The 12580-nt window shown below is 28.8% G+C and overlaps 1 protein-coding gene across 1 annotated transcript in view; it reads left to right on the forward strand.

Moving 5' to 3' along the window:
* Nucleotides 1-12580, forward strand: part of LOC118181337 (uncharacterized) — a 196076-nt gene that overhangs the window by 177089 nt on the left and 6407 nt on the right. The window contains exons 7-16 of the mRNA XM_085823032.1: nt 3018-3110; nt 4676-4837; nt 6031-6186; nt 6670-6765; nt 6892-7021; nt 7131-7253; nt 9937-9951; nt 10059-10084; nt 10181-10207; nt 11514-11606. Coding sequence (XP_085679158.1) covers nt 3018-3110; nt 4676-4837; nt 6031-6186; nt 6670-6765; nt 6892-7021; nt 7131-7253; nt 9937-9951; nt 10059-10084; nt 10181-10207; nt 11514-11606 — 921 coding nt within the window. The remainder of the gene's footprint in view (nt 1-3017; nt 3111-4675; nt 4838-6030; nt 6187-6669; nt 6766-6891; nt 7022-7130; nt 7254-9936; nt 9952-10058; nt 10085-10180; nt 10208-11513; nt 11607-12580) is intronic.

Below are 12580 nucleotides of genomic sequence, written 5' to 3' on the forward strand. Positions count from 1 at the left end.
TTTCAATAGTGACTGTACAGTAATTAATTTAATATAATGTACATTTGCTTTAGTGATGCCTCATTAATATATTTTGGGCTAGTTTATGTACTTTCAAAGTGTATATAAGTATATGCATGTATTTGCTTACAAATTTACAGTCTCTGTAAATTTTAAAACAGATGTGCAGGAACTGAGTACCTGCATTGTTTGTTTTAGGAATGTTTGCACCAGCATATTTTTTGAACCAGATAATGTATTTAATAGTGACTGTATATTAACATGTAATTATTATTAATATATTATTCGTTATCTGTACATATGTATTAGTGATGCTCGCATTAAGTCACATTAAATAAATGTGTATATGCTTTGTACACATACATATTTATTTAATATACACATGTATTTATATACCAACTTATGGAGTTTGTCACAGAAATTTGGCAACATGAAGAATTCCTTATTTGAATGATTGATCAGTTTGCACACACTGATAATGCTTCATAGCTAGCACATTGTTCCCATTCCAGAACTTTAGAACTTTGTGGCTATACTGGCCATCAGCAGGAAAACAATATCCTGCTCTTATCAGTTCCTGATATAGTCCTGTGTAGGGCCTGACAGCGAAGAAACCTGAATAGAATTTTCTCTCGTGGAGGTGGAGAGAAAAAAGAAGCTCCTTGCTCCTGTGCTGGTACTTCTTAGATGGATTCCTTCGAGCAGAGGCTGGAAGAAGGAACTTCGGATAACTTGTGTAATATAGTCAATTACTTCAGATGAGCACTTAAAAAGTTCAGAAAATCCAAATTAAATTTGATGTTAAGAAGGACGTCAGAAACACCTAAGTAGGAAAAATTTAATTAAATAATTAAATTTAAATGTTTATGTCACTGCGCAACCTATTCCCTTTGTAGTTCACAGTTTATACAATCCCACCCCCTTTTTTGTCCAGTGTGCAGTCTCCATCTGAGAATAAAACAGTGGCAGGAAACTATCAATCATTCTGCATGGTTTGTATCATACAAACTCTACCCAAAGGAAGTAGGCATCATCTAAGAGTTGGTCCTTCTGCACATTGAATGGGTGCATGGTTTCTGCCCACAGAACATTCCACACCATTTTATGACGAATATCCAGTTCATCTGCAAATGATGATATACTGGTTGACAGGGAAATAGCAAACCTTTGCAATACTCAGTTTTCAGTTTCAGGTAGGTGCACACTGCATTCTTGCTTGCATTATGCTTTGCTACTTGGAAGGATCCTGTCTTCCACAGCCATTGATTGCTGTTTGTGAAGGTGGTGTGGTGCGGACAGTGTTTCCTTGGGTATTAGTCTTGGTACATTGTCTGTGGATTCATTGCCACCTGCTCGTCTATAAATCAGATGCATATCCACATATTCCTTGTTTGAGTAATCTGATATGTTGTTTCCGAGTGAAGTATAACACCCACAAATTTTGCGATGTCCACTAATGAATATTTGCCCGCTGTTTTTATTTTCCCCATACGCATTAGAAATTTGCATACAAAAAGGTTTCTTTTTGTCAATCATAGTGCTCCTAGTCCTCGCTTTTGGGGGGGGGGGTCCTAGCACCTTTTCGTTGCCCTCTCAACTTGTATTTTTGAGATTTTCATCCACTAGATGTGGTTTGCGACCCATGTTTTATGGTAATTTTTCATCCTCTTGATGCCTACTGTCATCCCTCTGAATTTGTCAGTCAAATTCGAAAACACCTTGTGTGAAAGTAGCAATCTAAAAAAATGACATGAAGATAGTGTTTAAGGGAATTTTAATTTAATTCAGTTGTCTAGAAGTTAAAAAGCAAAATTGAGAGAAAGCTTATTGTAGATAAAAATTGCCACTCATTTCAATTAAAATAAGAATTTTTTGCATTTTAACATTAATTTTTCTGTTCCTCAGCATTTAGAATGAAGTTCCCAATGCTCCCATGATCTTGGAGTGCAGTACATCATTGTGCAGCTGACCACATTTAGCAGTAAAGCCTAACATATAAAAATAATTCCTATAAAATCTACCCTGCCCCCCTAATATATTGTATATATTATTTAAATGTTTATGTCTTACAATATAAAAACTTCAAACTAAGCTAATGTACAGTATTTCCATGCAGTAATGAAGTAAAAAAAACCTGCAAAATTAAATATCAGTGTCTATTATATTGTATTACCATATTTACATACAGAATTTTAAGCTGCTTATATTGTGTGAAACATGTCTAAATTCTGAGCGTGTGTTGCAAGCATCATTCATGTATTCTTCTTTTGTAGAATTAAACAATAATAATATAACAACAAAGCTCATTGTATCAAATGTGATGTGGTGGCCACCATTGGCACTGCTTTGCCATATTACATATGATATGTATTATAATGATTTGCTGCATGGAAATAAATTTATTTAAAAAAAAATATCATCTTAAAAAAAAGTAATAGATTTAAATAATTAATTGAATAAAATTGGATCAGTGTTTTACAAATCATCTTGAAATGGCCCTGAGTATTATGCACATACTTTCAAAGTATTATTTTTAATTTACCTTGCTGCTTTCCTTTACTGCTTGGAATTTATTTTTCAAAATGTCATACCTATTTAGTGAAGCTGTTCATTATGATTCTCTTCCCTGTTTCTGTGTTGAGAATCACCACACCAGATTTTTCATGTAGGCTTGATTTCAGTAGCATCACACTCCATGCAATAATTGCAGAGATAATGTGTAATATTAGTAAAATGTATGTTCTTTGTAAGTTATTACATGATGAAATTTTTTTTAATGCATGCATGCTTTCTTAGAAATTTTCTAAATGAACTTCTCCAGCTTGGTTTCTTTCTAAAATTTCTCTTAGAATTGCAATATTTCGTAAAATTTACTACATCTTAAGTTGAACTAGAATTAGAAAAAGGTTGAATCACTATTTTTAATTTTAGATTTTGCATAGAGGTACTTCTCTTATTATTACTCATGTAATTTGTCCTACAACATTCATAATCTCACCATATTGAATTCATTTTAGGAACGGCAGATGGCTTTACAGCACAGTCTTCCCTTAGGATCTTATCTCCTTAAGCCAGTTCAAAGGATTTTGAAATATCATTTATTGCTACAGGTGAATATTAAAAAAAAATACAAATTGTAATAATGCTGCATTTATGTTATGTTATTACATTTCAATGAAGTGTTTTCTGAAGACCACATTTTCCTATTTTAAAAAAGCTGTGGATAAAGTGAATTGTAATTAGTAACTATAATTTTCATTTGAATAACTTCTCTTCTTTTTACTATTGCTTAAAAGCAGTGCATGCTGAATCATTGTATTTTAGATTATCAATAAGGATATTCTGAACTAAATTATTATATTCTTTTATAAAGTTGACATCTGATACAATTTTTTCAGTTGTTAAAACCTGTATATGTGATTTTGATGTTGTCAGTCTGGAAAACTGACATGAAAGAAATTAGCATCCATTATTAATTTGCATTTATATTATGCAGCAGTAAATTTGCAGAGTAAATTCCTTTATTTCTAATGCAGTTTCTGTATTTAAAAGGTGTATTCTTTGGAAGTACCACTTCTCTGCGATTATTCTCTTCATCTGTATTTGTCTGTGATGTGTATGCAAAAACTAGTTACATCTTCATAAAATTCTGCAGTATATAATCCAGTATAATTATAGTTACTGCTGCAAAGATTTCCGCTTTAATTCCAAATTGTGAGCCTGTGAAGAAAATAAGTCATCTCAATTATAAAAGTGCATGTATTGAAACTGCTGAATTACTTTGACTTAAACTCAGAGATTAACAATTTGGTCCCCCACCACCATACACACTTCCTTCATTCATATGAAATTGAAGCCATAGACTCATATCTGAAACTAAGATTGTTTTATTTATTGATAATGTGATGTTTTATGTGTTTTAAAACTTGATCAAATAGGCGTGAACCACGTCATAGTAATGAAGGCTGGTACACTATATGAATAAAGGCAACGTAATAGAGTGAAACAGGAATATATATATAGAGAGAGGGCTATAGAGTTTTAACAGCTAGTTTTCTTTATTTAAAATATTTTTATCAAATGAGTTTTATCTATAGACATGATTTCAGGCTCGTTCAAGCATTTTTAAGATGATAAAATACTAGCATTAAAACTACTGTGACAAGAACTTTTCTTTCTTGTAGAGTTTAGTAACGTTTCATCCAAAAAACAGTTTTTGTTTATATGGATTTCTTATGATAATAGCTTTTAAAAAGAAGTGAATAAATGTTTTTCCTAAAAGGTTCTTTAGAAAGAAACTTCTCATTCATAAACTCTTGACTCGATGTGTATTTCATAAGGCATGTGGAAATGGGTAATTTTTTACACATATGATAAGAACAGTAGAGACAAATATTTTCTCCCTTTTAAATTGAGTAATTTGCATTTATCTGAAGAGTGGAATAATTTTACATGAATTTAGCCTAATTTTAAGGTTGTATAATTATTATTTCATTTTTTTTATTTATTTATTTTTATTTTGCATCTCATTTACACTAGTAAATATATGTGAATGCATTTGCTGCTGTTAAGAAAATATATTAACTCTATAATGCCAAGTAGATGAGAGATCTAAATTCTTTTCTAATATCGTAGCTATTTGATGTTTTATTTCTGAATACAGTTTTGTTTACAGAATATGGTAAAACATTCTGACAAAGAAAGTGATGGTTACTGTGATGTAAAAAATGCTCTGTCAGTTATGACAGGGATTGCTTATCATATAAATGATATGAAGAGGAAACATGAGCACGCAGTTCGTGTTCAAGAAATCCAGAGTTTGCTGTATGGATGGGAAGTGAGTACAATTTTATTAAACTTCATGATAAAGAATGCTGTTTCTTGTTGCTGAATGTTAAAAAGAATTAATTTAGATGCATAATAATTCAATTTTTGTGTTTGAAATGTCTGACGTAATCATAACAATTCCACAAATGTTATCATAGCATGGAGTGCGGGATTGTATCTATCATTGGCATGAGGTTTTGTGCATCATATATAGCAGTATGACTTTGCCTAGCTCTAATTTGATGTAGGGTATCCCGGGAACAGATCCAAGGATCTCTCTTCCCTTAACATCAAGCTACTTGAAAGGACATCTGGCTCACCATGTATTTTGAGTTCCCCCATGCTTTTCAGAAACTATAATTTTACAGTCTCCAGGATTTGTACCAGAACTTAACAAAAGATACACTAACCATTATACTGATTAGGTTGTCGTTTTTAGTTTTAAACTTTTTTAATATATACATAATTGTTGGTTCAGTACTTTAAATAGGAAATATATAATTTTTAATTATATCAATGAAGGATGAAGTTCATGTTTAGTTATGCGGGTGTACATTAGAAATAACAAATGAATAAATTTCCATTTGCTAATAAAACATGCCTTTATTTCATTTCATCGTAATTCTCCACATAAGCATCTGTTGTGGTACAAAGAAATATATTGATGAGCTTCATGAGAGCTGTATACATAACTGAACATAAATATGTAGTAAGACTTAAGAGTTTTCAGCAGTGTAGTAGTTTTGGGGATATGCAATGTCAAGCTAAAAAAAGTAGTATTTTTGCCTTTAGTACCAAGCAAAAGAAAAGCCCACCCCTCTCCCAAGCATGGAGAAACATACGAAAAGCATTAACGCTAATTGTAAAAATATTTCTAAAAATGCTACTGCATGGAGAAGCATACGACAAGCATTATTGCTAACTGTAAAAATATTTTTTAAAATACTGCCATCTTGCTAGAAGTAAGTTACCTGGATTGGCTGCCATGTGAGACATAGAAAATGTATATGTTGAAACAATAAATTTTGCATTTTGTTAAAATTTATTGTGAATTAAATTTAGTGAAGTTTTTAGTTTAGGCATGTGCTGTTATGCGTGCTCTTTTGAAGTCAGATTATTGATATGTCTTTTATCAGCCCTCTTACAGGTGGCAGATATATATGCATTATGAAATTTTTCTCATTACTATGTGTTAATTTGCAGGGTCAAGATTTAACAACATATGGTGAACTTGTGGCTGAAGGGGCTTTCAGAATGTATCGAGCAAAGGCTTTGAGACATCTTTTTTTGTTTGATAAAATGTTATTAATTGCAAAGAAAAAGGAAGAAGGCATACTTAGCTATAAAACTCATATCATGGTATGTTTACTAAATTTTCTTATTTTAATAATAATTTTCTGTACTTATGAAATCATTTCAAACTGTCACTATTATTAAATGATCAAAATTATTAAATGATCAAAAATTATCTTATGTGCATTAAAATAGGCCATCATTTTTCTAGGTTTGTATTCCTATTATATTTTGTTTGAATATAATATCACACAAAAATATATATTTAAAAATAATGTGCTGTCAAATGATTTTTTTTAAAGCTCTGTGATGGATATTAGTTTCATTCTTAAAATTATTTCTGAATCTTACCTAAAATGGTGTGAACACTATATGCATTTAATTTCCTTTTTACTCTTGTATAAAGAAATTTCAGCATTAAAAATAAAAAAAAAAAAAAAAAAGAAAAAAGAAAAAAAAAAAAAGAAAGAAAGAAAGAAAGAATTTACATTTTATGTGATTTTATTTTAACATTAGATTCTTTTAAAATTTTGTTTTGTTTTTACTTAGTGTTCCAATTTGATGCTCATTGAAAGTATACAAGGTGAACCTCTCTGTTTTCATGTCATACCATTTGATAATCCAAGATATCAATATACATTCCAGGTAGTTTTTTTTTTTTTTTTTTTTTTTTGTAATAAAACTTAATATATATATATATATTTGTTTATTTATGTTAAAATTTTCTTCATAATTTTTTTTGTCTTTTAACTGAAAAATTTTATTTCTCAGGCTCGAAATGTAGAACAGAAACGTGAATGGTGTCTTCAGTTAAAGCGGGTTATTCTGGAAAATTATAATGCTGTCATACCTTCACATGCTCGGCAGCTAGTGATGGAACTGGGACAGAGCAAACAAGAGGGTAATTTTAAATTCTTTACTTTTCTGCTCATAGTGATATTAAGTGAATAAGAATAAAAAAGAAATATTCTTGGTGTTACAAAACTCTGATTATTATTTTTCCTATATAGACTCTGCTCTAGAAAAAAGTACAACTAAACGGCAACTTTCAGCACCTGAATATTTAGAGAAAAGAAAACAAGAGAGGAGAAAATCTGAGTTAAATTTAAATCGCACATTGAAATTAAAAAAAGGTAATAATTCTTTTTGCCCATCAGTTTTTATATTAAGATTCTCTTTTGTATGATTAGTTACCAACGCAGAATTTTCCTCAGCTGAATCTGAATATTTTAAAAATATATATCCGTAAAAATGAATTTTTATCTGGAATTTTCCTTTTGTGGAAATCAAACTGAGTAGTAATTTTATATTAAGTTGTTGGGTTCTTTATCATGTATATGTGAAATTTTATTAAACTATATTTAGAATGTTTGGAACTTAAATTAAGATAAATCATTGTCTGATGGTAGTAAAAACGTATTTTACTTGTGGAAAATGTAATTAATGTTTATTATATCTGATTTATGATTTTTCTCTGATTTACAATTTTTCCAATTTTAATTTGCATGAATAGCTCCCCCCCCCCATTTTTTAAAAATTATTTGTCATATGCATACAATCTGCCGTTTGTTACTGTAATTCTCTAGGTTAACTAAACTGATTACCTTCGTGATTGGCAGAGGTATTGTTTTCAATATTTGACTGAAAGTTGGTATGTTCAAATTATCCTCTGGAGGAGAAAAAATAATTGCCAAAATGTGTATTTAATGCCAGTTTAATTCTTCCTAGACATAACCCATTGAAATATCTTTGCTCCTCTTTATTTCATAGGTTTTTTTTAATTAAGCATTTTAGTATAGCTGAGGTTAATTCCGCCTTTTAAAGTTATAAGAAGTTATTTTGCTCTCAGTTTATTCATTTACCCAGTAATTGTTGTTGTGGGAGATTTTCGTCTGAATGTCATCATTAAATGAGATTTGTTTCATTGTTGTCTTCTGTTCTTTTCATGTATAATTAGACAATTCAATAAATATATCTTTCTTCTTTTTGTGCATAGAAACTGATTGTATGCATTCAGCAACTAGTTTTTAAAATTAGAAGTGTTTGACTCTGTCAAAGGAAGTAGCAAAGAGAAATAAATGTATAAGCAATTAAAAATGAAATCAAAACATAAAAGTATAAATATGTGTAAATTAATATAACCTAATCAGCAAAATGAGAAATTATATTAAACTAATGTTCTGTAAAAATAAAATGAAATAATAATTGCAAATGAGGAGTGACTAAATTAATGGTAACAAAGGATGATTAAAAGAAAAACTAGACAAAATTGCATCTTTATTGTGGCTTTTAATTCATTTAAAGCCTTCTTGATAAATTCTCTTTTTGAAAGGGTAGCATTTTAAAACAGATTTTTCCTCTGGTGCCCAAGTTTTGTTTCATATTTTCTTCTTTTTAAAGGAAATGAGGATACATTTAATAACATTGCCATTCTAGTGTCAGTTTTACTATCTGTTAAAAGAAATGTAACATTAAAAACAGAATATATTGTTTATATTACAATTCAGTTATACAGCAAAGTAACAAAACTAAGTATATACCAAAAGACTGTATATACCAAAGCTTATCTTACTTGGGGTTCTAATGCTCCACCTAAAATTAAAACTTTTCTCAAAAAGTGTGGTTCTGAATTTAAGCCTTGAATTCGTTGCTTATTCAGGTACCATTTCTGTCTGGTATGATTTTATAAAATAAAATACTGTTAACTTCTGGCCTGTGTTTCTCATATTCTAATACATCATTTAATCATCATTGTAAATACATTTATTACTCTTGTGGAATACAAAAATTGGATAAAATATTTCATGGACAGGCATCAGCCAAAAATAAGAAACAGTATATAAATGGGTATTTTATAATATTAAATCTAGTGTTATAAAAATATAATTTTTAGTTCATGTGACATTTCCTGTTGCTTATTTTTTAATAAATTTGTTATACGTGGCTGCAAGTTTGTTTCTGCAAGCACTGCATTAACATCCAGTCAATTTCATTGTATGGTTTCTATTGCTGACATTAGTTGAAAACTTTTTTTTTTTTCACATGAATAGGAAATATAAAAAATGGCCAACAATTTGATAGTTTTATAACAGAGAGATGGATATTCTTTACTGAGACATATCAAGAATTGAGGAAATGATTGCATTTTATGTGTAAAAGAATTAGTGAATCGAGAACATGTGTAAATATTAATAATTTCAAATTATGTTGTGCATTTAAGTATGTTCTCTTTTGATGTATACATATTGTTTATGTATATATATATATATATATATTTATATTTTTGGAAAGTAGTTGAAAGAGATAAATAACCTTAGAAATGATTTTAAAATCTTTCACACATCAGTAGCAGAATCTTACAGCCTGGCACTCGTCCGCAGATCAGTAGTTGGGAAACATTGTTTCGATTCAAGTATTCTTGAAATGTATGTTCTATAAATAGTGCTAATTTTGAGATAGTGATACATTGGATGTTTGTGTAATAATATAGATAACTTTTATACATACAAAGTTTTACATATTTGATAGCAGCATAGAGATAGCAAAACAATGTAGAGAATTTAGCATTAAAATATTTCTTGAATCTCATTTAACAAAATAACAAATATTATATTAAGAACAACTGTTGCTACTGAAACTTTTTTATTTACTTATTTTCAAATTTTATCATACATTTAAAATTGCATCAAAGTTTGGTTATTTCAATATTTTATATATCATTGTGTTTGTATCCTCTTTTATTTTGTTAAAAAAACTGTTGATATTTCTGATGTTACTAATGGTCTCTTTTTTTTTTTTTTTTTAATTTTATTACAGGTTTAAAGAAGGTAAGCTGAATATCTTGTTCTTCAAAAATATTTGGTAATAAGAGCTGTGTGTCAGATTTACTTTAACTGTTGTGTGCATTTTTAAGTCGATGAAAGTTTTTTGCAATAAAGGTAAAATTCAGGAAGATTTGTTTTTTGTAGGATGTTAATGATTAAGTATACATTTTATTTTATTTTATTCTATTCTGCCATATATTTTAATTCGTGTACTAATTTTTTTAAATTTATTTTAGGCGGAATCCAGTTTAAATAATAAAAATGTAAGTATAAATTTTTTCTGTGGTGTAATTCTAATACTTACTGCTTTTCATAGCTTTAATAAAATATATAAGTAAATGAAAGAAATAAAAAATTAAGTTTTATTCTTAAATGTTTGGAAGCCTTTTCTGACTACAATAAAAATTTTGAGCATCTGGACATGTACCAGTTTTCCTTAGTCCTTTGTTAAGGCATTCTTCCCCTTTAGGTGGATAGCGCTTGTGTACTTTTTCATATTCAAATAATCTAACTGTACTTAAACATCGTTTTCTTTAAATCAATGTTAATCATTGATTCCTTTAAAATCAATGCTTCTGTTAATTTGCTTGCATGATTTTATTAAATAATAGAAAAAGTTAACAATAATACGTTCGTTGAAGTTATTAAAATTTATTTAAATGAATGTGTAGGACATGTTTATATGCCATCAAAAAAGTATTGTGAGCCAAAAACCATTTTATACAGATTCATGCAATTCAGTAACATGTCATCTCAAATAATCGGGCAAATGAATAAGTATCTAATCTCATAAGTGAATAAGTATCCTAAACTTATGAGTACTAAATTCAAAATTGCCTGGGAGTCAGTCTTATCTTATAAAAAGCGCTGGTTTTTGAAAGAAAATATTTGGTCACCCTATAAATAATGCAATTTTTTTTTCACTTACATAAAAAGTCAGAAGGAGAGGGTATAATACACTTATATCAACTTAATATAAAAGTAGGTAGAAATTTTACCTTTTTCTTCTTGTTAATGCAAGGTTTGATGAATGCAGTTTCATTTTAAACAGTAGTTTTTCAAACTATAATGGAAGCAACAAAGGAATGTATTTGACATAGTTTATTTTATAAATTCAATTAAATAATAATTAATAGGAATATTAATGCTGCATATAGGCATCAGATAATAATGACAGCATTCACTGATATGTTAGGTGTTTCCAGAAATTAAAAAATTAAAGAAGTATAAAGGAAACACATTATTTATGAAATGACCCAATGTATGTCATAGATTTTATTATTTCATATCGGTAAAACATAACAATTTTGTTGCATTTTATGGAAGCAAAAGTATTAAATTTTAATTCAAGTGGAAATAGATTATGTGTTAAGGCTGATTAAATTAGTTTTATTACTCACCTTGTAAATTGTGTTAAATTGAAATAAAAAATTCCATTACAATAAATATTTTATTTAGCCCACACACACACACACACACAATATGTGAGTTGGAATAATTATATTCATAGTTTATTTTGAGTTTGTTATGCATTTTGGTATTTTACAAAGACTTTTATCTCTTGTCTAGAATATTTCAAATGGGAGGCGTAAGAGTGCTCACTCTGATAGTCATGAAAGTTGGAATGGCCATGATAAATCTGCATCTTGGACAAAAAGCCAGGTAATTTTTAATTGTTATTAAAGCGTAATACTGTAAATGAATCAGCTTTTACTAAGAAGTTTCTAAAAAGCTTCAGGAACGGGGAGAAACTTGCATTCTTTTAGGTTTCTTCACCGGGAATCAAAATCTAGTACAAAACTGCTAATGTCCAGTAAATTCATCTTTGTAAAAACTTTAAAACTGTCTTCTAAAATACTGCAGGATGGCAAATTTAGAAAAAGGAATGGGAAAAGATGTAACATTTGATAATTATGTAGGAAAGATGGTTTAATATGTCACAAATAGTTTTCGTGAGGGTAAGAGCATTAAGGAGTAAGACCTGCAAATTATTTAGTGCCATTATATTCAATAGTATGGTAACCAGGAACTTAAAAAAAATATATATATATATATATATATATATATACAAAGTATGCTTACCTTTAAAAAAAAAAAATCATTGGCTTTTTCAAGATTTCCTCTAAAATTTATTTTAGATAATCATTTTAGGTCTTTCATGTTCTGAATTCCTTTTAATTTTGATAAAATCTGTAAATCATACAATCTCGATAAAATCTGTAAGTCACCTAATTATTTGTATGCCTTTACATGTAAGTAGCCAAAAATGTAATTAAAAAACTCAAATCTAAGGTTAAAAAAAGAATGTCCAATCTGTTAGTGATTAAAGATGTGTATCTTGTAAACTGTGGAGTATATAAGGAATATACAAAAATTTCATAAGCAAGAGGAACATGAAAATTTTAAGTTAATATTTATGTGCTAAAGTTGTAACAAAAAGTATTTTTAAATTTTATTTATTTACTTTTTCGTTTAAAGTATAGTCGTTTACTTATTTGTAGGAATTCATTTTTTACTTAAGATACTGAAGAAATTGCTCTTAATTTAAATTACCACGATGTTTAAATTCTCCTTATTTTTAGTTGTTATTGAGATATTTTAACGACTTTAAATTTCCTTATTATGCCATATTTCTC

This window comes from Stegodyphus dumicola, chromosome 8 (genome assembly GCF_044657685.1).
Source record: "Stegodyphus dumicola isolate Sdum_Otavi_A_Nest chromosome 8, ASM4465768v1".
In the NCBI taxonomy this organism is placed as follows: domain Eukaryota; kingdom Metazoa; phylum Arthropoda; class Arachnida; order Araneae; family Eresidae; genus Stegodyphus; species Stegodyphus dumicola.